General features: G+C 41.2%; 1 protein-coding gene across 1 annotated transcript in view; it reads left to right on the top strand.

Moving 5' to 3' along the window:
* The window catches only part of TTLL5 (tubulin tyrosine ligase like 5), a 124,662-nt gene that overhangs the window by 15,415 nt on the left and 85,280 nt on the right, over window positions 1-23,967 (top strand). Inside the window, exons 10-16 of the mRNA XM_041472124.1 lie at window positions 7,535-7,636; window positions 7,758-7,849; window positions 9,875-9,982; window positions 17,889-17,970; window positions 18,841-18,902; window positions 19,582-19,673; window positions 22,454-22,495. Coding sequence (XP_041328058.1) covers window positions 7,535-7,636; window positions 7,758-7,849; window positions 9,875-9,982; window positions 17,889-17,970; window positions 18,841-18,902; window positions 19,582-19,673; window positions 22,454-22,495 — 580 coding nt within the window. The remainder of the gene's footprint in view (window positions 1-7,534; window positions 7,637-7,757; window positions 7,850-9,874; window positions 9,983-17,888; window positions 17,971-18,840; window positions 18,903-19,581; window positions 19,674-22,453; window positions 22,496-23,967) is intronic.

Genomic DNA, 23,967 nt, shown 5'->3' on the forward strand with positions numbered 1-23,967 from the left:
CAAGATCGAAGCTGTGCATAAGACATAAACCAGCACTGGGTGACTTAAGATCCTCCTATTGGATTGAAAAGTGTGTTGAACACTTTTCTAGTACATATTAAAAAAAAAAAAAAGACACAGTGTGCTGCCATGCATCTGTTAAATTGGCAGTTATTTAGCAAGTTTGTACTGGAAAATACAATTATAATCTAGATTGGTTGTCTGTGATCACAGCCTGGAGAATTGTAGCTGGGACCTTTGCATTGAAGGTATAGGTTTGGAAAATGAGATAGTTATGGCAAGCTTGGTCCAGGTTTGCCTGAGGGTATAACTCTGTCACCTGATCATACATTAAAAATCTTGGTAGTTTTATTTATCTGAGACTTCCAAAACAAACAGTGTAATATATTTATTGATATACCTTTTATCTTAGTTTGAATAAGAGGTACATTGTTAATAAACTACAGCCTTAATTATAAACTTTGACATGCTTTTGAAGGTGACTCATCAAGCCCAGTTATGTGGGAGTCCAAGGGCTTCACTTAGAGCCAACTGCTGAATTGGCATTCTGCTGGTTTTTAGAGGGGCAGTCATGTAAGTAGGGAATAACAAGGGTGACTTGTGCCTGAAGTACAGCTGAAGAGAACAGGGCCAGGAATAGCTTGTGCTGTTTGTGAGCCTTCCCTGTTTTACTACTTTCTCTCCTAACTTCCTCTCCTTCTGTGTGACAGAAAGGAGCCTGGTGGACCTTTCTTGTTTGGTGCCTGCAGACATGATGAGCCTTGACACATAGTATGGGGATTCATAGTGAAATGGCTCCTTGTTTAGAGGAGACTTCTGATGGACTGCTTTTTCTCCTAAACCATGTTTAGACAGCCCTATTTCTGAGCTTGAGTAGCTGGAAGGGTCATAGACCATCAGGATCTTGTCATTCAGTTTTACACTGAATTTGAAAAATAGATTAGAGAAAAAGAATCAAAACTGATCTGAAACCCAAACATTCTTGCAAAAGGCCCAAGGAGCAGCAGCTTGGGGGGATTTTCCAGTGGGACACAAGGGTTTGCCCCGGGGTTAGAACGCTGGGCTTTGCAGCACCTGCCACCAGCTGCCGTGCTGCCACCTGAGCTCACACCACTCAGCCTTGTGACACCCTTCCTTCAGTAGCCTGGCTTCTAGTTGACAGTGGCTCCTCTGGGATATTCACCATTTCTGTGCTGGATTCCTGTGGTTTCCAAAGAATTCAGGTATTTGCTTTGAGCCAAGGAATTCACATTAGCTCACAGGCTGTGCTTAGGCCAGAGCTGGCTGAGCCAGCTGCAGCAGCCCCATCCCTCTTGCAGTAACCCCTGCCCAGCAGGCTGTGCTGCTTGGGGAGTGCAGCTCATTTGTTTCTGCATGGACACCTGGGGTCAGACTACAGCTGCTTCAGTAGACATTGCCCTGTGCAGGAGATGTGGAGCAGTGCTGTTCACTAGGTGGACCTGCTGGGCTTCAGGCCAGTGGATAGACTATCAAGCCAGACAGCTTTATGTTGCTTCCTTACTTTTTAATTAAGATAATCAGATTCAGATCACTGAGGTGAATAACTACTGATTCACAAAGGTGTATAACTACATGACCCTACTGTTGTGCTTAACAGACCGGCTACTAAGCAGTTGTTAAATTTGGTCAGCTCAGTTGTTAATGCTGCTGACAGTCTGAACAATGAGAAACTAGAGAATGTGATTTGGTGAACCTCTCATGTTCTCTTTCTCACAGAGTAGCTGAGGTTGGAAGGGATCTGGTCCAACCCCCTGTCAAGTGGGGCCATCTAGGTCTAGTTGCCCAGGACCATGTCCAGATGGCTTTTGAATATCTCCAAGGAAGGAGACTCCACAACCTCCTGTGAGGCCTGTGCCAGTGCTTTGTTATCCTCATGGTGTTTTCTTGTGCTCTGAAGGTTCAAAGTCGTGTTAATGTCAATGCATAAATTGAAAACATGCAAATTTGTTGTGAAAAGGTTAAAAAAGTCTTTATTTTCCCCCCTGTTCCTGCAGACATCTGTAACACTGCTCCTGGATCTTGTTCTTTAACATAGAACTGTTGGAGTAATTTTTATTCAGCTTTGATTAGAGAAACTGCCGTCATAGAGGTGTCACCAAAACTCCTTTTTATGTTTAGTAATTCCCTTATAAGCTTTACCTCCTGCTCATACTTGATTGCTGACTGACATATCAGGTGAAACATATTAATGTTGGAGGTAGGGGGAATGTGATGGTCTTTAGATTTCTGTTTTCTGTCCTGTACTGTAAGGAGCTATGTTCCCTAAACAAAGTGGTGGCTAATAGACTAACAGGGAAGCTAAAGTCTATTGCATGGGGAGGAGTGAGGGACTGGGAAAGCAACTCCAAGCATAAAACGTGAGGAGCATGCTTGTAAAAGCACTACACTGATTATTTCCAGGACATTTATGCAGGAACTCTGTGTGCAGTCATGGAAAAGTCTATCATAATGTGTGCTTTTTTGTACAACTCATTTGAGAGAAGGGGGATCAACTACTCTTTCCTTCTTCCCACTCGAGTCTTTTCCCTTTTCCTCTTCTTTTCCCAGGCTCTGACTAGATGCCTCAAATAAGCATTCCAGAGCTGTCAAGTTTCATGCAAAACCATGTAACATCTTCTGTAAATATTTAATGATCCAGTTTACATGTTTCTGAAATAACTTGCAAACTTTACCTTGTGGTTAATTCATTTCCTGAAGTAATGCTGGAGATAAGGCAAAGAGCGTTATACAATCCCTTGGGTAGTGTCCTGCCTAAAATTGTGACAGTAGAAGGGCAGTTGTTTAGGGTAAGGCAGTGTAGGGGTGTAGGTTAGGGGCCAAAGTTTGGTATGGTGGATTTGAGGACTTTCCAGTGTGAGCTCTGACATGTTTTGTAGATTGCTAGGTGAGCAGGGAAAAAGCTTGCATGGCACTTGTAGAGAAGGTGACCTATTGCAGGTAGAGCTTAAGTGTGGTTATTATGCTTTTAATGAACTCTCACAATGAAGGGGAGGAAGACTGAAATGTGTCAGTGTCTGAATACCAAAGGTGAACCTGAGGCGTGACAGGGAGGTAGAGAGCTGGGATGTCTCTAGATGTTATACTATTAGTCTGGAGGTTTGAGAGTAGTTCTGGAGTCTGAAGGAATTAGTGAGGATTTCTCCCTTAATTTTCTTTTTGTGCTGCCCAGGCTACCTGCTGCTGCTACTGCCACCCTTCTGCTTGCTTTTGGTTGTTCTTTCTTCCTCTCTGATCCAAGATGAAGTACAGCAGAGGGAAGGGAAATGTGCTGTTGGGGAAGGTGAGCTGCGTAGCAGTGTGTCGTTGCTGGTATAGAGACTGGGTTGTTGCCTTCGTCCAAGCTGCACTGTGTCTGTGTGACTTGGCTGTGACCAGCTGAGACATGAGCAGATGTATCAGAACAGTGGAATGTGTGAGTATCACTTCTCTTTCTAAGCTTTGCATTCAGAAGTTGAGGGCATCTCTGCTGTCCTGCTGGAGAAAGAGAAGCTGCAGTGAAAGGGAGGGAGGCTGCCAGGGCTGTTCCCAATATGATTGCAGCTACTTCTGCCTGGGAGGCTGTATTACAGGCAGCAGTTTGTGTGGAAACTGAACAATGCACAGTCAACCTCAGTTTAACCTTTCCTCTTTCCAGCTGTAGTTTTGGAGTAGAAACTCTCCTATAATATTTCTGCTTAGAGGCTTTTGGAATCTAATCTCTTGTACACCATCATGTTACAATATATCCTGAATTTTCTTAACTTAGCCCTTTCCTCAGACATTAAAATGACAAGATTCATTAGAAGGAGAGGATCTTTGGGAGGATGGGACTGCAATAAGGCCAGGTAAACAAGTTCGTGAAAGTGAGTGTCTTTAGTATCACTTGGAGTTCATTTTCAACAGTGAATACAAGCAATACATAACATCAGGACATTGGAAGTGCTTCCTGTATTCTTGCTGCTGTGAACTGTGTTACCTCTGTGTAATACATATCTCAGAGATGACCCAGGTTAATGCTGTCAGAGAGGATCATTCCTCTTGCATCTTCTCTGGTACCCTCTCCAAGTACATTGGCAGGTGAAAGAAGGTTCAGTCATTCAACTTTGAAAACTGGTGGTTAGAACTTGTGTTACAGAGAAAGCAAATCTGTATTCAGGCCAAAACAGAGTTGATATTCTTCTGATGGTGGATACAGAGCAGACACTCATTCCTTTCTTGGCTACCTGCACAATATTTCATATTGTTAACAATAAGAACTGCTGGTTTAGATGAAGTGGGGACAGAAGAATGCACTGAAGTAGCAGAAAACCTTCCCGTCTGACTAGTAGTGGAAAATTTTACCTTTTCCTAGGTTTTTTTCCACTTGACAAGTCCTACAGCAAAATTCTATGTAAGAATTAAAAGCAATGTGAATCTAATTGTTGAACCACTCAGCCCACACACACATTTATCAGCAATGCCTGTTAAGTGTGAGTCTCTGTGTTGCAAGGCCTATGGAGTAGTCCAGAACTTGGACAGGAACAGACCACAGTGGGGGAAAATGACAGTTGCTTGAAGCAGAGTAAGAAGAGATGGTATTTGTAAGCAGAAGATAGTGTTTAGAGGAGTTTCCCTTGATAAAATAGTCTTTTTTGGCTGAAGGTGGGCCTCCACATGTGGACAGTCCAGCCTCTGGTTTAGGAGTTCTCTTGGATTCCTGTCTGAGTGCAGGCTCCCACATAGCAGCATCCACGAGTAATGCTTTGGCTCAGAAACAGTCCTGTCCTGGCAGATGGTGATCTGGACTCACGTACTTGTGCCTTCATCACTCTTTGGCTGGATTTTAGCAATATGAGACACCTGGGCATGAAGCCTTCAGTGTTTAGAAAAATAGTTCATGCAGAATATTGCAGCATATGCTTGTGGTAAGTTCTGTTACTAGGAAAACATGAGGCTTGCTCTTTATTTTCTGTCCCTGCTTAGCATATAGGTTTTGAATTGCTTTTAGGATCTTGGCTCTTATCTTTAAGTAACATATATTCTATTCTTAGTAGTGGCTCAGAATGAAATTGGAAAAGAACGTTGCCCTTAAAATGAAGTAATCTTCTAAAAGGTTGTAAGATTCCTCAGGAGTTTATTCTAATTTCAGGTTAACACCTAGAAAAATTTTACAAGCACTGTTTTTCTATTTTTCACTATTACTGTAAGGCCTTTTCCTATGACCTTGGTTTCTCTAAAATAGTGGTAAATTTCTGCTGAAGAAAGACATTCTGTAGCCTGCAAGTCTCTTCTCCTTCCTGGAGAGAACAAGGGTGGTGAATGAGCAGCATAGTTACTGCAGGGGCAGAAAGATACAGTAAAGTATACTGTGAAAAGCTGTAGAACTGTAGAGTACTGAAGGTAGTTGTGGCTCGTATTTCAGAGGTAGTAACACTCTTCCATCTCAAGCAAGTGCAAAACACAAAAGTGTAAGGAGTGTGGGCTATTTGCTTGCACTGTACTTCTGGTCTGTTAGTACTCTGGCATCCAGAAGCTATTGATAGAAGCTCTAGAAATAGCTTGGATTTTCCATTTGCAGACTTGCAGTTAGCATGAAGCTGGTCAAACGAGCTCTGCATGAATGTGTTAAGCCCTGGATTATGTTGTTTAAAGCTTGGGCTTTTTAGGTAGTCAATATGAATAATTGAATGTTTTGGAGGTTTTTGGTGCATTGCTGAAGTTGCCCATGATGTCCTTCAAGATGATAGCACCCTAGCAAAAGAGAAAGCTTAGGTACTGGGAGCACTGGAACACAGTGAAATATCTTCTGATTAGGCAGTCCCCATGGAAATGTAAAATTCTGAGCGTAGAGCTCAGACCACCCTAATAATTTAGGATGGTCTCTGTAGAAGGGAGCAAATGCAAGCATTTGAAGGTACAGAAATATTGTTGTTTAGAGTATTGTCTGTGTCTGTCAGGGGTTCCTATTCTTTTATTTGAGGAGAAAAGTTAAAAGCATAGCTGAAAAGTATGGTGAATCTAATTTCCCTCTGCTTGGAAGTACTAAGGGAGACTTCAAATGGTTCTCTGATTGTGCTCAGTATCTTTCAGGATCTGGCTGAAAATATATTTCAACAAATACTTCTAGTATGCTGCCAGTAAGATGGAGATGATGAAATAATAAATAAGAACCAAATATATGACAGGGCTTTTGTCACTGTTTTCAAAACAGAAGTGCTAAATCCAGGAAACTTACAGTTAAACTGAAAAGAAATTCAAATACTTTAAGCTGTGGAAATATGTGGAAAGGGGATCCAAACTTCCAAATGCTTTTGTTGCCAGCTGCTCTGACTTTGTACGTAGTTAAAGCTGAGAAAAATATAGTGCAAAAATATTTTTCACTCTTTTAACCTTGCCACTTAAAATTAGTTATATCACGGGAGGGTTGTTTTCCCCTTGCTTCCACATGTATGTTTAAGGATAAGTTTAATAATTTTCATGGATTTGCTGGTGTAGTTTCTGGCACCAGGTATTTCTCAAAATGGCTACGAAGTGAGGGCAGTAATGGCATCGTTTTCACTGAGAAATAAGGTCTTTGGTTTTTTGGCAGTCCTTTCTAAAGGAAGGATTGTGGGGTTTTTTGTTTGTTTGGTTTTTTTTTGTTTGTTTTTTTTTGATTGCTTTTTTTTTTTGTAACTTGTTAGCTGTTTTTGTATAGTTCAGCTCCTTCTGAGCTATGGGAATTAATTGGGGAAGGATGAAGAGAGATGACTATTAGTTAACAAAATTGGAGATGTATTCTTTTCTGAACATTATTTCATTGAATAACCAGATGATCCAATTATTCTCACTCTTCTATTTTTCCAGAATCCTGTCTCCTTTTTCCTGCATTGAGACTTACCCCGTATCTACTCCCCTTTTTTTGCAGCTAACCCTGCTGTGCTTGGTACATACTTTTCCTGTTTCTGGGGCTTCTTTGGATAGCATGTGTTTGACTCTCCCCTTATCCTTTCTTACTCCCCTTATCTCTTTTGAGACATTGGCATCTTAAGCTCTTGTGGTACAGGATTGTCAGAGTGAAGTTTTTTTTTTCTCTTGTTGGTTTTTTGTAGTTGTTTGGGGTTTTTTGACTGGAACATGCTTGCTATGATGAGCTGCAGTGATTATCAGTGGATCATACTGGTCATTCTACCTACCAGCTGCTCGGATTCTGCCATCAATTTTTTAAAATTGATTTTTCTCCAAAGTCTGAGACGTAAAATATGTATTGAATCAGGATTACATGCAGTGTGAGAAAATTATCACAGTTGGGCTAGATTACTATTGTAGTTCCTTTCCAGCTGCAACTATTCTATTGCATTATATTCACATTCTATGACATTATTTTTTGCTTGATGTGTCCTTTGAGGATAAACTGTTTTGCATTTGATGATGTGTCACTACATGCTTTCTCTCCCTGCGTGTTTCTGTTGAGTGGTCTGTGTGGTGGTCTGTAATTTGTAGTGACATGCTTGCTGTATTTAGCAAGAATGCCACTTGTTCAAGAAATACTGTGAATTTTTATTCCTCTTTACAGATTTGCTACAGTGAGGTATGACCAGGCATCCAAGAACATTAAAAACCAGTTCATGCATCTGACTAACTACAGTGTTAACAAGAAGAGTGGAGATTATGTCAGGTACTTGGCTGGAAAATGGAATCTGTTCTTTAGAGGTTGGGTCAGTTTACCTGAGTGGGTCTAATGCTGATCCACAGAGGTGGGCCAGTGGTGTCAATATCCTTCTTTCATTTATTTTTAGCTGTGATGATCCTGAAGTAGAGGATTATGGAAACAAGTGGAGCATGAGCGCAATGCTGAGGTACTTAAAACAAGAGGGGAGAGACACTGCAGGTCAGTAAAAATCCTGTTCTGTTATTTTTTTGTTGAATCTTGATCATCTCACTAGTGTGAGTTCTAAGAAGTCAAGGAAGAGCCCCTGTGAGTCCCATTTAGCACCAGAGCAGGGTGGAGGGAAGCATTGTTCCTTACTCATGAGAGCTGTGCATATACTCCCTATCCCCAGAGATAAGGCCTAACCCCTTCCTTTTTGCAACTAGTATTCTGAGACTTTCTCAGGGTGTGTTTCTTAATATTTTACCTACATTTCCCGTTTCTTAAGGTCATTCCATTCCTTCTAAAAGCTTCCCTCCCTCTACTGCTCCCATGGCCTGTTCAGTCTGATGAGTGACCAACCTCTGGACAGCTGTGCCAGTTTGAATGACTCTTGGATGTGGTGTCATCTTTCCATGGCTCAGGTTTTTGCTGGGTGTTTTCATTTAGTCTGTGTTTCATATAAAATAGCTCCCTCTTCCACACCTTTGCCAGGTCTGCTGGGAGTAACTGCATCTGCAGAGCACAATCCAGGTATATCCTTTAAAGGATAGTTTACCTGTGATACTGAGGCATCAGTAAAATTACTGATAGCAGCAAATGTTGCCAAGGAACACTCAAATGTTGGAGAAAGGGGTTTGAATCTGGCTTTCAGATGGAAGTAGACTTTTTTTCCATCATGTGTGTGCATGGCTGTCCAATCCCTTGCACCATAGGTGTTCAGCCAGCTGTGAATATGTAATTATTATTATTAATATATCTCCACACCTCACCCCAACCTCAAGTATAAAATATACACTCTTAATAATTAAACAAACTACTGAGCAATGCAAGCAGATTTCTTTATCTATTACAAGACGTGCACCTTTCTCTGATGCATCTGGTTCTGGCCATAGGGAGGCAGAATGCTGGCTGGAAAGTGCTGGCCTTGTCTGGGCTGGCAGGGTTTTTTTGTGCTCTGGGTTGTTTATGTGTGCTGGGATGTTTCCATGCTGTGTTGGTTCCACTTAGTTGTTTTCTGGTACAGAAGTTCACATCTGAATTTGCTTGCATGCTCTTTCTGTAATTGTTCAGGTCCCTGCATGTCATCATCTGAGCATGAGAAGTAGTAATTGTAGACCTAAAGTAAACTGTCTAGTCAAGTGGTTTCTAGAAGATACTCTTTGAAGCACGGATTGCCAGATGTCTGTGGATTTGCTTGCCCTCCCTTTGAGGGGTTGAGGAGGCTGTCCTTTCATCTTTATTAACTTCTGAGACTATGATTCCAGTATTTGTTCATTTCTCCCTTCTCTCACTTCTCTATTGCTTGTCCTTGAAAACAAAACCAGCGTGTTCTTTCATGACTCATTCCAAGCCCAGTGTAGAATCCAGGTCTATGTCTAATGCGCATCTTTTCTTGCCTTTTGCTTCCTCTGTCTTCTCAGACTCCTGAGCTCTGTTCAGAAGCTCATGCAGGAGCTGGAGAGTGCTTTCATACTATGGGTTCTCTATAGGTCAGCAGGCCTGGGAGCTGTCACCGGTCTTAAAATTTTGAAAATATTTATGAACTTTGGTATGGGAACAGCTGCTTTAGAGGAAGGTGCAGTGTCACAGAACAGTTACCTCATAAAAGTTCACAAGAAAAATTTTTATATCTCGGTGCTATGGCATATTCTCTGTAGTTTGAGGGCTTGTCTCGCTAACCCACTCTTGCCTAACTCCTGCGTAATCCGTCCTAATACTCTTGAGTGGGCAGTGGTCAGACTCCAGCTGACTTGTGCTGGTGTGTTTGCCATATGTTTTACCTGCACTGGACATATAATCAACATTTATCATTTTCACATTCTCATTTGTGAGTATTTTTGCACTAGGATACTTATGCATGTCTATTTGTTTAGGCTTGCATGGATTTCCAAGCATCATTGCTTTGTCATCCATAGGGTCTCATGTGCTTTGAGTCACAAAGGTCTGTCTCCATATGCATATTCTCATGCCTTCCTGGATATTATGTGTTACTTCACAATCTACTTTTTTCTTTTTCCTCCTGCCCCTCTCCCCTCCTTGCAGCACTGATGGCCAGCGTGGAGGACCTGATTATCAAGACTCTAGTTTCTGCTGAGCCGTCCATTGCATCAGCTTGTAAAAGTTTTCTTTCACATCGTGGCAGCTGCTTTGGTAAGACGCTGGGGACATCTTTGTTGATTGCCTGTTGAGTACTGTTTGGAACCTCCAGCTTTGTCATGCTAGAGAGAAATGTGCGTTCCCTAATGCAAGAAAGCTGGATACTATTTTGGTTGTTTTGGGTTTTTTTTCTTTAGCATAAGCCTCAGTGAGGGCAGGGGGCATCGAATCTCAGTTCACCCTGTGTCAGCACCATTGATCAGAGTCTCATGCAAGAAAATGAAAATAGGATGATGAAAAAGGACTTCAAAGGGAACTTGGGGAAGTGCTGGGAAGTTCGTGATTTACTAGTGTCCTTGCAAAGAATGGCTGTGGGTGATTAAACACGTTTTTAGAGCATTTGCTATTTTCTCTTAAGCCACCAGCAGTGTAGTTTTGCACGTTCCTAGTGCGTGTGAGGGTGCGGAGAAGCCGCGTGTGCAGTGCCCGGGATGCGGGTGATGCGCGCTGGAGCCAGAGCGCCGCGCGGGGGCGGCCGAGGCCGCTCCTGGCCGAGCTGCGCGCAGCGCTCTGCGCTGGCAGCGGGACTGCGGAGCTCCCCGCCAGCACAGGCTGGGACGAGCTCCAGAAAGCGGCGGCTGGTACCACAGTGTGCCTTCTCCCACTTTCCAGTGGCTGCTTCCCAACCTTCCCTAAAGAGGCCTCCTCCTGCTCCTAGCTGTCCTTCACTCGTGCGGATGCAAGCACGAAGATGAAGTCTCAGTGCTCAAACCAAAGGCCCAGCTTGGCTTAGACTATTCTATGTTTAGGTATTGAAACTTATATTTAAACTAGGTGTGACAGGTCAAATCCCTTTATGCGGTCCTTGAGTTGCACTTAGACATTGACAATTCTGCAGCTTTTAACACTCCAGCATAAATGTCTTTTTGGGTATTTGAGAGTGATAAGACAGTCAGGAATCAAGGAGCCATGACTGATAGGTTGTTTAGTTACCTCCCAAACTAGCTACCTCTCCCACCATAGTTTCTCCTGACTGACTCTGATGCCTTTGTCCAAAGTTGAAGGACCTGGTCATACATGGGAATTTCTGAGTTAGATAACAGTCTCAGTGAAATGGCACTTTATTGGCTAGTTGAAAAAAAGACACGTCAAAACCACTTCAGCTGCCTCTTTTTTTGGCTTCTCTCTTTTCCTTACTCAGTTGTCTCTAGAGCTGTGTATATGGAAACTAATGCTCCTCATGTACTTTCTGCTGGGCCTGGCTCTGAGGTTATCCCACTTCCTGCTGCCTCCCCAGGGCTGCACTAACCACCCTCTCAGATGCTCCCCCACAAATAAACTGTTTTGTTCCGTTTATTTCAGTGTAAACATAAATTAAGAGCTTCCCAGGAAAGAGAGCTTAAGTAGGAGCCATACTGCTTCCCTGGGGAAACTTAGGCATTTCCAGAGCTCAGTACTTTCTGCCACCTTCCCCCCACAATTAAGTGGTGGTCGTTGTCTCAAGGATTTGAACTTCCATTGTGCTGTATGGTTCATTTGTCATCTGTGTGTCTTGTTCTAACACTTTTTGGTTGTATGACTTTTAACCTTGTAAATATTCAGTTTTTCTAGCTGAAAGTGTTCATAATGGTTCAGTTCATAGTTGTTAGCATGAAGGAGAAAACTGCGAACAAAGATTTCGAGGCAGCATGTTGAGTCTCAGACAAGAGCCTTTTTTTTTTTTTTGTGGTTTTTGTTTGTTTTTTTGTTTGTTTTTTGTTTTTTTTTTCCATTCTGAGCTGTGAACAATGAAACTGAGTGTGTGTCCTGAGGAGGGCTGATCATGTGAAAAGTATCTCAGACTTCAGAAACCTTTATCTGAAATTCAGATGCAGAGATGGGTCTTGTTTGGAAAACTTCTAAAAAATATAACTATGTTGTATTCTACTCTAGTGCTTGTAATGCTGTTATAGGGAATAGAACTCCTGTACAATTGCCATTTTCTTCCTGAAAAAATCAAATCACAAGTACTTATTTGTCCAGATGAGGTTGCCCACTTTATCTCTCTAATTGTTTAGTACTGCAGTGGTCCTTCAGTTCTTTCACAAGTAAGTGTTTTTATATGTAATGTACTTGTTTCCTGGATTTAAAGGAAGAGGGTTTATTCATGGCTTCTTCATTTTCTGAGACTGGTGAGACAGGCTGATTGCTGCTACCAGTGCATGCCTAGAAAGAGAGAGTGCTAGGTCAGGATGGTCCTTTTCTGATGTCAAAACAGAGTAGCGATGACAGTTTGTGTAAAGAGTTCCATTTTGGCCATGTAATATGAGCTATTTACTGCATTCTAGTAATAAGCAGTTTTCAAAGGACTTGGGATGCTCAGTTTTGTTCCTCTGAAGTGCATCACATGATTTTGTTGCCTTGTTCATGCACTGTTATTAACAAAGTGATCCCAGTCATCTATTTTGTTCTTTGTATTTAGCTAATAATTCCTTATGTAAAATTAAGCTCCTAGTAAAAATAGTTTTAACAAGTAAGTAATTCCAGAGGAGGGCATGCTGCAACTCTCCAGATCACTGCACTGTCCTGAAGCTCGTCGCCAGCTAAGTCAATGGTTACCTCTGGAGCCTTCTTTAAAAGAAAGATTGATAGATTTTGCACTTACTTGAGGGATGTGACGTCTCATTGTGGGAACAAGAGGTACAATTGGGCTGCATATGCCCAAGCTGATTACAGACTGCGTTTTTCTCCCTCCTGAAGTAAGCACTTCTGGGTAGGCTAGAAAAGGCAGTAAGGCCAGCTTTCAGGCAGAGTGAAAAATCTCCCTGTGTGGTGGTTTAGTAGGGTAGGAGATGAAGGTGGCTGGGTGCAGCACATATTTTTGCCAGCAACCAGGTAGCACCATTTTCTGCACTCACTGAAATGTGAGCCTAAAGAAGCAGTAAATTGAAGTCCTGTTGTTTCATTTACATTCTAGCAAACCCAGCTGTGACACTGTTGAGCTTGTCTGCAATCAAGAAGGCAGGCCAGGATAGGGTGATGGGCATATTGATGCCACCAAAGCAATGAGTTTCTTATTTAGCTGCTTCTGTGTCTTAAGGCTGAATTGGCCAGGCTTTTGCTTCTAATCACATCTATACTGAGATAAAAGCAAACAATAAACTATTGTATGACTTGAGTGGTGCTGATCTGGAGCTAAATGCTCTAAAAAGTCTTCATTTGTGCCAAATCACCAGTTTCTCAACTGACTATGTTGCTGTTCTTAGTAAACATTTAGCTTTCTTAGTGATGGCAGTTGAGCTATTTAGGGGAAGCCTTTTGTAGTTTTGAACAGTGCTGACCTGCTCCATTATGAGTTTTCCAAGGCACTAAAAACTTGAGATTCTTAAGGAATTTCTGTACGTACTTATTTGATGTGAGGTGAGTCTATGCTTAGTGACTTAAGTCAGCCATACATATACCATACGAATTTCCTATGTTTTTCTAGTTTCTTACATGACATGTCACAGAAAAGCTGAACAGGGATTTCCTACCATTACTTTTTTTTTTTTTTTTTTACAAAGCTTTATCCATTCTATTTTTATAGCCTTAGCATCAGTCTTTGCTTTGAAGCCAGTATGTAAAGATGCCATTGGAATCTGAAGGAGGTTGTAGATTCCTTTGGCTACAAGCAGATTCAGGAGGCCTGTACCCTTCATGGCAGGTGTTTTGATGATCTGATGGGCAAGGTAGATTTTGTAATGTAACTATGTCTTCAAATTGGACTAAACTGTCAGCTGAGTGTGAAGGGTAAAATGAGTTCAAGGAATAGGTCTTCTAGTCACAGCTTCTATAGGAACGGGGCGGGGGGTCTATCCCTGCACTGTTTTTCTTACTTGTCACTTCATGGCTCTAAATGGTACCCATCTGGTATTGATGATTTAGTACCCAGAGCTTGGTTGAAAGATTCAAAATCCCTGTTGCTGCAGAAACTTGGTTTCTTTAGGAAGTTGTTCTCAGTTTGGTAGCACTAATTTTCTTTCTCAGAAGGCTGGAGCAGGCCTAAAAAGCTTTTATGGATGTTTTTGGGAGACTTAGGAAATGACCAGCACTGTCAATTTATCAATGGAATTGTGTTACCAAAGTCAGAATCAACCCTGGCTTGTCATTCTGTCTTCTACTGCCACTGGTTCTTGTGGTGGCATTAGGGTCTTCACCAGATGGATGACATCAAAGTGAGGAACACCAGGCTATTCTTGTCTCATGGCTTTTTCTGGGGCTAAGGTTCTTGGAGTGTAAGAACTTGAAATCAGAAGAACTTGGGCTAATGAGGTTGGGAAACATGCTCTCTCATTCCTTCAGTTGTTGTATCCATCTATAGAGTCAGATGGCTTTTATTTTGGTCTACCTAATATAATATTTTGTTAATTTGGGCACTTGAGTTTGTTGAGGACGAAGTAGCTACATGTCTACTCTTACCTTCCTCAGTGTTGGAAGGGAAGTTAAGTGATGTCCTAAAGTGATTACTGGAATATTAACCTCTTTGCTCACTCTGGCATCACACATTGGGTTGAACAAGTTTATGCCTTGTGGGTGATAATTTATTTACTCAGTAAGATTAGGATTATAAAGGCAGCCGAGTTTGCACCAAGACTCCTGTTCTTTGACATTAGCCTTGAAGCTACTTGTCCCCTCTTGTTGGGTCCTTTTCTGCAAAAATACAGAGATAAAACCTTTCTCTGCTAAAATAAAGTTCTCTTAAAAAGGGAATTAAACCTTAATATAAGAACAGGAGGAATAGAAAGGAAAAATGGAAGACTTGAATTTCAGTGGCAAAATTTCCTTGCATTAGAAATGTCTGTAAATATGCTCCTACATAAAATGAGGAGATGGGGTTTTATTGCAATATCAGTGAAGAGTTATGTGCTATGAATGTTTTTCCCCCGCTGTTTGTGTCCCTTCATAATTTCAGGTTGTCTCCATTGAATTGTAGAGTATGTACTTTCCAGTAAAGCTTTTTTTTAATCCAGGGAACAAGCTGCAAAGAAAGACAAGAATTACAGTGACCCTTTAGGAACTGAACTTATTCATGCTATGCAAAATCGTGAAAAGTTTCTTTATGCTACTGTGCTATTGCTTGTGATTTAGTTTCTGTACTTAGAGAGAATAACAAATTCTTTGGGGATATTTTGTAAAAGAGAGCGCTGGTGCAGTCTTGGAGAGGTTTGTAAGATAAACTTGGAATACATGGAGTTTACCAGAACCAAAAAGCCTGAGACTATCTCTCTAGCCTTTGTCTTAGTCTTAGATAACGTCATTGGCAAAAAAATCTCTGGTTGAGCTGTTGTTGTTAGACTGCACACTGAAGCTAGGCCTTCTTTTGGGAGTGGGAAGCTCAGTCAGCAGTGACTTCTCTATGGGGATTGGGGGAGGAAGGAGCAGGCTGTTCCTGCAGAGTCTTGGAAACACTTGGCACCTCCTGATATAATTCCAGTCTTTAACAAACCGTAGGGGTGGAACATGCTTTTGTGGATTCTAGTAGCAAGAGAAGGCACCATGGAAACTTGGTTTCAGTGTCTTCTGTTCTTCCCTTAGTAAAAATAGTGGCACTAGATGGCTTGTCCTGAACCTGCCATTGCCACAGTGTGAAGCATGTTTTGCTCTTTCAGTCATTGTTTTCTTTACTCTCTGTGCAGAGGGAAGTGGCAGCCTTGCTGAAGCTGGTAATTTCAGAGGATATACTTTTGATTATCCTATGCTTGTGTGACTTCATATCTTTGTCCTGCCTGTGTATTTTATCAAGTGGTAGTTGAGTTTCAGAGTGGAAAGGGTACTGTGACTACTGTGTTTTATCCAGGAAGTACATTTTCCAAATGTGGAAGAGGGCCAGCAAGATATTTCTGGATAAACTTCTGACTGTTGAGCAGATCTTTGTGCTAAGCCCTGTGTGGAATCTGTGAGGCTTGATTTAATTGCCAGAACATGGATACTGTGTAGCTCCTGATGCCCCGAGGCAACAGAGATACCTGTCTAGGGCTTGTAGATATGTCTCCGAATATGTGAGACTTGGGGCATTATGGAGCAGCAGTGGGGACTTCCTAGGAGACCCTAAGTCATTGCAAGTGGCTTTAGAATCTGTGTTCAACAATGGAATTGAGTCAACAGGGATACCCTGAAGAACTTACTGTCCTAATAAATAAGGCAGACACAAGGGAAAGGAATGTGAAGCTCCAGCAGCATGGTTAGAGCTAGTTGAGGTCGAAAGGTTTCCCATGTGTATTTGAAAAAGTGGACAGAATGACTAACTGGGTGGGAAAGATAGAGCTTTAAAGAGCCAGCAATTTGCAAGAGAATTGTGTGGGAGAGGAGGACAAAGTCCGAGGAGCCAAAACACTAGGAAAGGGCCTCCGAGGGGCCAAGGAAGGGAATGGCCAGCAGCAAAAGAAGCAGGAGCTAGTGAAAACAAAATGCACTTCTTCCTGGCTGGGGCTGGGAGGCTGCGGACGAGCAGCTGCTGCAGGCCTACTCATTGCTTCTCTGCCTTGGGCATGAGCTGCTGAGTTTTCTGTGCTGTTAATAGTCACGGGTCTTCACCAAACCTGAGACTGTATTTTAAAATAATGTATCAAAGTCATCAGAAGTTTCTCCTGGTCAAAATGCTTTGCTAATATTTACGCTTACCTTATTCTTTTCCCTCTACTGCAGCCGTTCCTGTCTGGGGGGGCAAGAGAAAAAAATGTAGATTCTGCATCATTTCTTTGGAGTGAACCAGCTCTTTAACTCTCTGCTGTTCTTTCTCATTCAATGACTGGCTACAGACTCTAGGAGAGTGAGCAGGCCATGCTCACTCTTCTGCCATTTCCCCCTTCCAGGCTTCCCCCCAACCCTAGCTCACTGACTTCCCATTATAAGCTGCATGAGCTTTTGCACAGTTGTCTGCATAGGAGGAGTCTGTCAAGCAGTCCAGCTCCCCAGAGCCAGCATCAATGTCAGGCAGGTGACAAAAGGCCAGGGCCAGAATTCAAGGAAAGAAACATGGCAAAGAAGTTCTTCTGCTTTTATTTCAGGCACTAAGGAACTGGTTATTTTCATGAAAATCCTTCTCTGCCGTTACCCTGTTTTGTGGCGTTTTTAAAAAAAAATTGCTTAAGTTGCCCTGATGATTCGGAAGTCTATTTCTTAATGCTGAAGGAAGGAATTGCATTAATGCCAGCTTCTCATTTACACTCATCTTTGTGTAGCATCCTTCTTGCAACTCTTTCCAAACTAGAGAAAATGTGTAGAGAGTGAAATAGTAAAATCAGATTTGGAATGGGGAGCTGGCTTCAATCTGACCAGTACAGAGCAGAACACATCTAGAAGATGTAGTATGTTATGATTGTTTTAGAAACTAAGGAAAAAACATTTCTATTGTGGTTTGCTGCAAAGTGGCAAGCTATCAATAAGCCTAAAAGTTATGGGAGGTTGTTATGTAGATGGAGTTGCTGAGAAGTCTGCTGTAACCCCATGGGGATATTGCAGAAAATATACAGGAATAATTGAAAAGAAGCTGATGCTTGAAAGAAACAAGGTTTTCTCTAGCTGACTGGAACAATGAGTAAAGGGATTAAGAAGTGGAAAGGAGAATGAAATTTTGTTGTTTCCAGGATCTAGTGGAAGAAGTAGATTGAACCTGCTATGCTTGGGTCAGTTCTATGTGAAAGCAAGCAGTAGAGTTCTGTGTGAACTACAGTTTGTGGGCAGTGAAGAGTTTTTTATTTTTCTACATAATACTTTCCTAATATTTTTGTTCCTCTCTTTCCCCCCCAGGGCAGGATACGTTTAATTTAGAGGAAGTGAAAATTGCCACTTGAGGAATGTTATTATTCGTTCATCTCTAGAGAGTTTACTAGATTTAACATATACAATTTAGGTAGAAATGACCTGGTAGAAACTAACGTTGGACCTTCTGTGAATGTGTAAAGATGCAGTAAGGTGAACTTAGTGTCTGCTGTGTTTTTAGAGCTATATGGTTTTGATGTCCTTATTGATGACACTCTGAAGCCCTGGCTGTTGGAAGTGAACCTGTCCCCATCACTGGCCTGGTAAGTGATTCCCAATTTAATATGAGGCAGGGACTCTTGCTGGAGATGGTTGTCCTTGAAACTTGTGGTCCTAGGAAGGCATGATTTCATGATGCCTGCAGATTTTGTTCCACAGCTGATTGGCAGAGGGGATACTCCTTTGCTTTTTTCCTTTGGCTAAACAAACTTACTGCAGCATTAGGTTTTGAAAGAGCCCAGTTGGAATTCCATTTACTTTTTAATTGTGTTTCTTCTGTTGTCACTGTTAATGCTTCATAATCTCTCATTATAGATAAATTTTGGAGCTCTGTCAGACTATTGTGTTGGATTTCAATCTTCTTGGCTGATAGAAGCTTTTAGATTCAATCAGTTACACTTTACTTCAGTATGCAGAGGAGTTCTTGGGCTCAGTCTAGTACTCTAATCAGATACATTCTAAAGAGTGAGTGTTGACTTGGCCCTTATGCTGACCCTTAATGCTCTAATGGAAGTTGAGGATTTATTTTGGTAGGCCTCTTAGCTGTGATTTTATGTGGAAGAGGCATAGTTAAGTGTGGTTTTTAAGAATTCTACAACAGCAACTTTTATCTACTTCATGAAATGTGACATACATACATTCAAAGAAAATGTTTCTAGCCCTAAGGAGAGTTTAAACAAAGCTGTATGTGTCTGCATTAGGACACTAAAAGCTGTGGAAAAAAGATAACAGATTAAGCCGTTGCTCTCTGATCTTTACTTATGTATGTGAAAATCACCTAATTTTCTTCTTGTTTTTACCTGTTTTAAGAAGGCAAAGAAACTGTATTGGGAGATATACTGAATACTGATGCATTCCTCTCATTCAATGCCAGACAAATAATTCCTATTATCCTCTGTTGCATGCGGTGGCAGTGATGCTCCTTTGGACCTGAAGATCAAGGCTAGCATGCTTTCAGATATGTTCACTCTTGTAGGTGAGTGAAACAAAAAAATCCTTCAATCTTTCCCTCATTTAAAACCAGCAAAAGGTAGGTTTATAAGCTGCATGTTACTAGATGAGTTTAATAGATGTGAACTCTAGTTAAGGAGAGCAGCTGTATTTAGCACTGAGAAGTGATATATGGACATTTCAACTTCAGAATAATTGTCTGTTTGTGATGCTTAGGTGGCTTTAAGAGTCCCTGATTTGGTATTTGAATACACTGCTCTCTTTAGCTTTCATGCATTTTTCAGGTTGAATGTGTGGGTTTTGGTTGGATTACTAGAATTGTAGTACTGTCTACAGCACAGTGTCCCTTGCATCTTGATTTAGTTGCTTGATGCAATTTGCCCCAATAGTGAAAGAAGTAAAATTGTCATCAGGTACGCTGCTCAGCTGTTTAAAAAACCAAGTCTTTCTCTGCGCTGCTATTCAGTAACCCATTTATTGATTTAAGTACTCGATCTTGAAGCAAGTTTTTGTTCAAAAAATGTAATGCAATTACAGTTTAGGATTAAACAAAGCAAGGAATGAAAAAAAGAAAAGGATCCTTATTGGTCCTTGGGCAGGAACAAGAAGGTCATGCATAGACTAAGATTGTGAACAGAAATGCTAGATTAATCTTTCGGGGTTTGTCTGTGTTAAAGTTCTCATGTGGCTCTTGGTGCCCATAGGCTTTGTATGCCAGGATCCAGGCCAGCGGTCAAGCCGATCCATTTATCATTCATCTGAATCTGTCAGAAGAAATCCATACCAGAAGCTGCAGGTAAGTGACTTGCACAAGCTGTGGCATAGGAGGAAGTAATTCTCACAGAATTTGACTCACAGGTGAGAGAGGCAGTGAGTGACATTATCTGGATTTCTAGCATAACTATGGAAGATGAAATTTTTAACTGTGGGGGTGGTGAGGCATTGAAACGTTGCCCAAAGAATTTGTGGACTCTATATCCCTGGAAGTGTTCAAGACCAGGCTAGATGAGGCTTTGAGCACCTTGCTCTAGTGGAGGCTTCCCTCCCCATGGCAGGGCAGTTGGATCTAGATAACCTTTAATGTCTTTCCAACCCAAACCATTCTGTGGTGCTCAGGGGATACACCTGAGTTCTGGGCTGTTCTACTGCTTCGAATTTGTTGTGGACAACAAGCTTCCAGAATCCTGGAGCTTTATGAATGTCTCCAAGACCTTCTCCTAGGTGAAAAACTTCCTGCATTTGAAGTTTAAGGCTTCTTTCCTATTCTGTTTTGGAATCCCACTTTCTTTCCCATGGATCATTGGACTGAGGCCTCATACTGTCTTGCTGTGATTGCCCCTTGCCTTTTCTGTTGAGGTAGTGCTTTCTCAGCACTGTAATGTTGAAGGACAGTTTTCTCTATCTCTTTTTGTCTATGAAATGGATTTCATAAATGTCTGTGGAAATTCACAAAAGGCTGGGAGATCTGTTACATCACTTGGACTTCCAACTCTTTCTCCTCAGGCAAATATGCAGATAGTGTTCTCTGACATCTCTGCAGCTGATGGTGCTGTGTAGCTCAAGTTCAGTTAGGAAATGACAAGTCATTTTTGTTCAGCCTCAGTGTACCAAGACACTGTCCATTTTGGTGTAGGGAAAGCTCACAGAAATTGCAATATTTTATCTCTTGTAAAACTCAAGAGTCTTTAGTCACTGTGAGAGAGGTGAATAGCTGGTAAGATGAGATTTGAGTATCTTTAGGATGCATGTCTGAGTCTGAAACTTCTAATACAAATGTAATAGTGCTTTAAATACAAATCACTCTGTGTAGGTGCTCTTTGTAACGGACAAAAGGTACATGAAATAAATTAGGAACCATTCAAAAAAATTACCCTTTTTTCTTAGAGTAATGGCATCAGATCCTGATGATTTGACAAAGTTTTACAAGACAGTCTCAGAAAATTATGCTGTTATAAAGCATTGAAGTTTAAGGAGGCTTTCAGCTTTGTTTTGCTTAAAAAATACTCACAAAGAGATGTAAGGATGGCCAGTTGAAAGTTGCAAAGATCCGTATGACAGTGCATTGGTTATGAGACAGGATTAAGGTGGTTCCCCTAACTAACCTGTGTTTAACAGGAACAGGTTTGTGATGCAGTGATAAAGTTTTACAGCATTTTTTTCCTAAGTACCTAAGTTGTAGTCCCATGGCTAGATAAGTGTTTAGATCTTTCCATGGTCCCAGAATATTTTAGCTTGTTCTGCTGAATACATTTTATCTCAGATTTTTGATACCTGTTACAATTTTGTGTTGCAAAAGGTATATGTAATCTTTTGTTTTTTCATACCACCTTCATGATGTCTTAAGTTTTGATCATTCACATAGGCTGTTTTTAATAATTGTACAAGTTGCTGCTTGGAAAAGAACTGTTGGTACCAGTGCTCTTGAGAGTTCTCCTGGATAACTATCTTGAGATGGTTACTCTCTTTTCTGAGTTTCACTAGACTGGACTTCAAGTTTCTTTGCAGTTTCTTTGGTTTGACTCTCTGAGCATTTCTGCCTCTAGGGAAATGAACAATTTTGCTGCTTCCTTTGTAACTTCTTGTTGGTTTGGGTTGGAGCTCTTTCAATTAATCCTAAGCAATGGAGGGACCTTGATCTGTTTTGAGTAGACCATCTGTAGAGAGGAACTTGTCAGTAGTACAGCTAGAAATGATAGATGGGATTCTCAGGAGACCTTTCTTCCACCATTTGTTCCTCTTGGGTGTTGGAGAAGACAGCTGAATGCCACTGAAGGCAAGAAAAATCTAAGTTCTGATGATGATTGTTTTCTTTTGAACCTGTCCCTGTCCTTCAGCTCGTTTTACTTCTAGGCCTGATACCAGGTAAGTAATATAGGGTACTTCTTGACATTCTGATGTTTCTACACATGTGTTAGAATGTTAATATCTTTTTTCTCCTCAAGAACTGGAATATTGTTGAGGTATTTAAATGAAATTACTTGCAAAATTATGGGATTTTCCCCCCCACCTCTGTTCTATGAACAATTTTACTTGACAGCATCTCTCTCCTTGATGCATAGCTATTAAATATCTTAATATGCATGCCTTTTATTTTACAAAAATATGAATTTTGCTCATCACAGTTGAGTTCAGTGTGCTTTTGAAAACCATATGTCCAGATGCATTCTGCACAGTTGAGCACATCTGACGTTAGAATGAGTGCTATGTTTGGAATGGGGACAGGATACATTTGCAGGATATGAGGAAAGTATAAGTGGTTAGCTTTATCTCTGGACTTCAGTTATCATAGAGTGCTTTGGATTGGAAAGTACCTTGAAGATTATCAAATTCCAACTCCACTGCAATGGATAGGGACACCTTCCACTAGATTAGGTTGTTCCAAGCCCATCCAGGTGTCTTTGAGCAGTTCTAGGGTTGGGGCATCCACAACTTCTCTGACCAACTTGTTCCAGTGCCTCACCCCCCTTTGCTTGTACTGTTTTGTTTAGGGTACTTGCCAGTCCTCTACAACTCAGGCAGGGATCATAGTGTCCTGGAGAACACAAGATTTTTATGCTCTTTGTGTGTCTCTTGCAGCGTCCTGTGTCTGCACAGTCACAAAGAGCAAACAGCAGACCAGTAAGTACCCTTCAGTCCCATCACCTGTGTAAGGGCTACAGTTTCGAATATTACTGTGTACAGTGCTTTTGGCATAATTAGCTCACAAATATATTTTACAGTTTGAGTAGCCTGGGGCAAGGGGATGGGGGTGAGAGGCAAGTCAACATGAGAAGAGGAGATGGCACCGCATGTTTCCATGTTGTGAAAGCAAATGTTGAACAAATATTTGCACCGCTTCTAGCAGTTTAAAAAAAAAAGTAGATGAAGCTTGCTGAGAGGTCAAGGTCAGCTGGATCAAATCACTCCAAGTTTTTAAGAGTACAAGTCTGAATGATAAGGTAAGCACAGGAGAATCTGTGCAAACAAAATTCAGGTGGCTCTACAAGAGAAGTAATCATTTTCTTTGAGACAGTCCTCTGAAGGACACTGCAAAAGTTTGAGAGTGAACTGGGTCAAAATAGATGCAGAGAAAAGAAGGATTTCTTAAAGTTAATGGAAAAATATGGGACTATTGTTAGCCTAAGTGAGACTGATCTACCTTTCTAAGTGTTACATTTGTTACCCTTCTTGCAAGCCATATAGACAAATCGAAATTAGTTTACAATTCTAAGCACCTGGCCATGTGGGGACATGTTAGGCATTATTTTTCTGCTGGGCTTCCTGCACAAATGTAGTGGGAGGGGTTTGTCGGGAAGAGAAGGTAGATGGAATCACCTTGAGAACCTAATTCAGTCTGTTCACTGCTGTTCGTCATTCTGAGTAAGTTTAGCTGAGGCTCAGAGGAAAGTGTATTACTGAATTACAAGGCTTTGTAAAGAATAGGAAGGATCTTTGTGCCAACTGCTGTCAGTGCTTATTAAATTAGCATCACGATTTGGGAACCAAGGATACTTGCAGAATTTGGAGATATACCAGAGTGGTTGGATTTATCTGTACTTTTATAGATAAGCTGAGTCAAAGAGGAAACAAGATCTTTGAAGTTGGAGACATTTCTTTCTACAGCCAGAGGGTATTCTCTAGTGAAACATGGAAAATACTGTGCACAAAGTCCAGCAAAGAGTTTTTTCTAGAATTTTAACAGCCGTGTAGTTTTGTTCTCAGGGAGGAGTCAGAGCTGCCCAATACATAGACATACATTTACTGTTTGTATTTAATGCAATCATCTCTGTTGTATCAAGACAATGGAAATGATTTCATTGAAGTGTTTCCTTAGAAGCAGATAATTTAATAGATTGAAGAATTTCCTGTAATATTCTCTTGGAACAGCAGTTCTCACATGATGATGAATTGTTATGCTAATGCCAGGAAATGGGAAATGGTTTTTAAGAGAAGGTTACTCTCACGTTTTAGAGAAAGTTGTTAAGCAACATTTTTAAGTTGTGAATTAGAAATGGAAGAAAGCTTAGAAAGAAGGACTAAAAGTCTTTCAACTTAGTGCCATCTACAACCTCAAGCAAACCTGTTTTATTGCTGGCATTTTTACTTCTTCT

This window comes from Pyrgilauda ruficollis, unplaced genomic scaffold (genome assembly GCF_017590135.1).
Source record: "Pyrgilauda ruficollis isolate IOZ18807 unplaced genomic scaffold, ASM1759013v1 scaffold28, whole genome shotgun sequence".
In the NCBI taxonomy this organism is placed as follows: domain Eukaryota; kingdom Metazoa; phylum Chordata; class Aves; order Passeriformes; family Passeridae; genus Pyrgilauda; species Pyrgilauda ruficollis.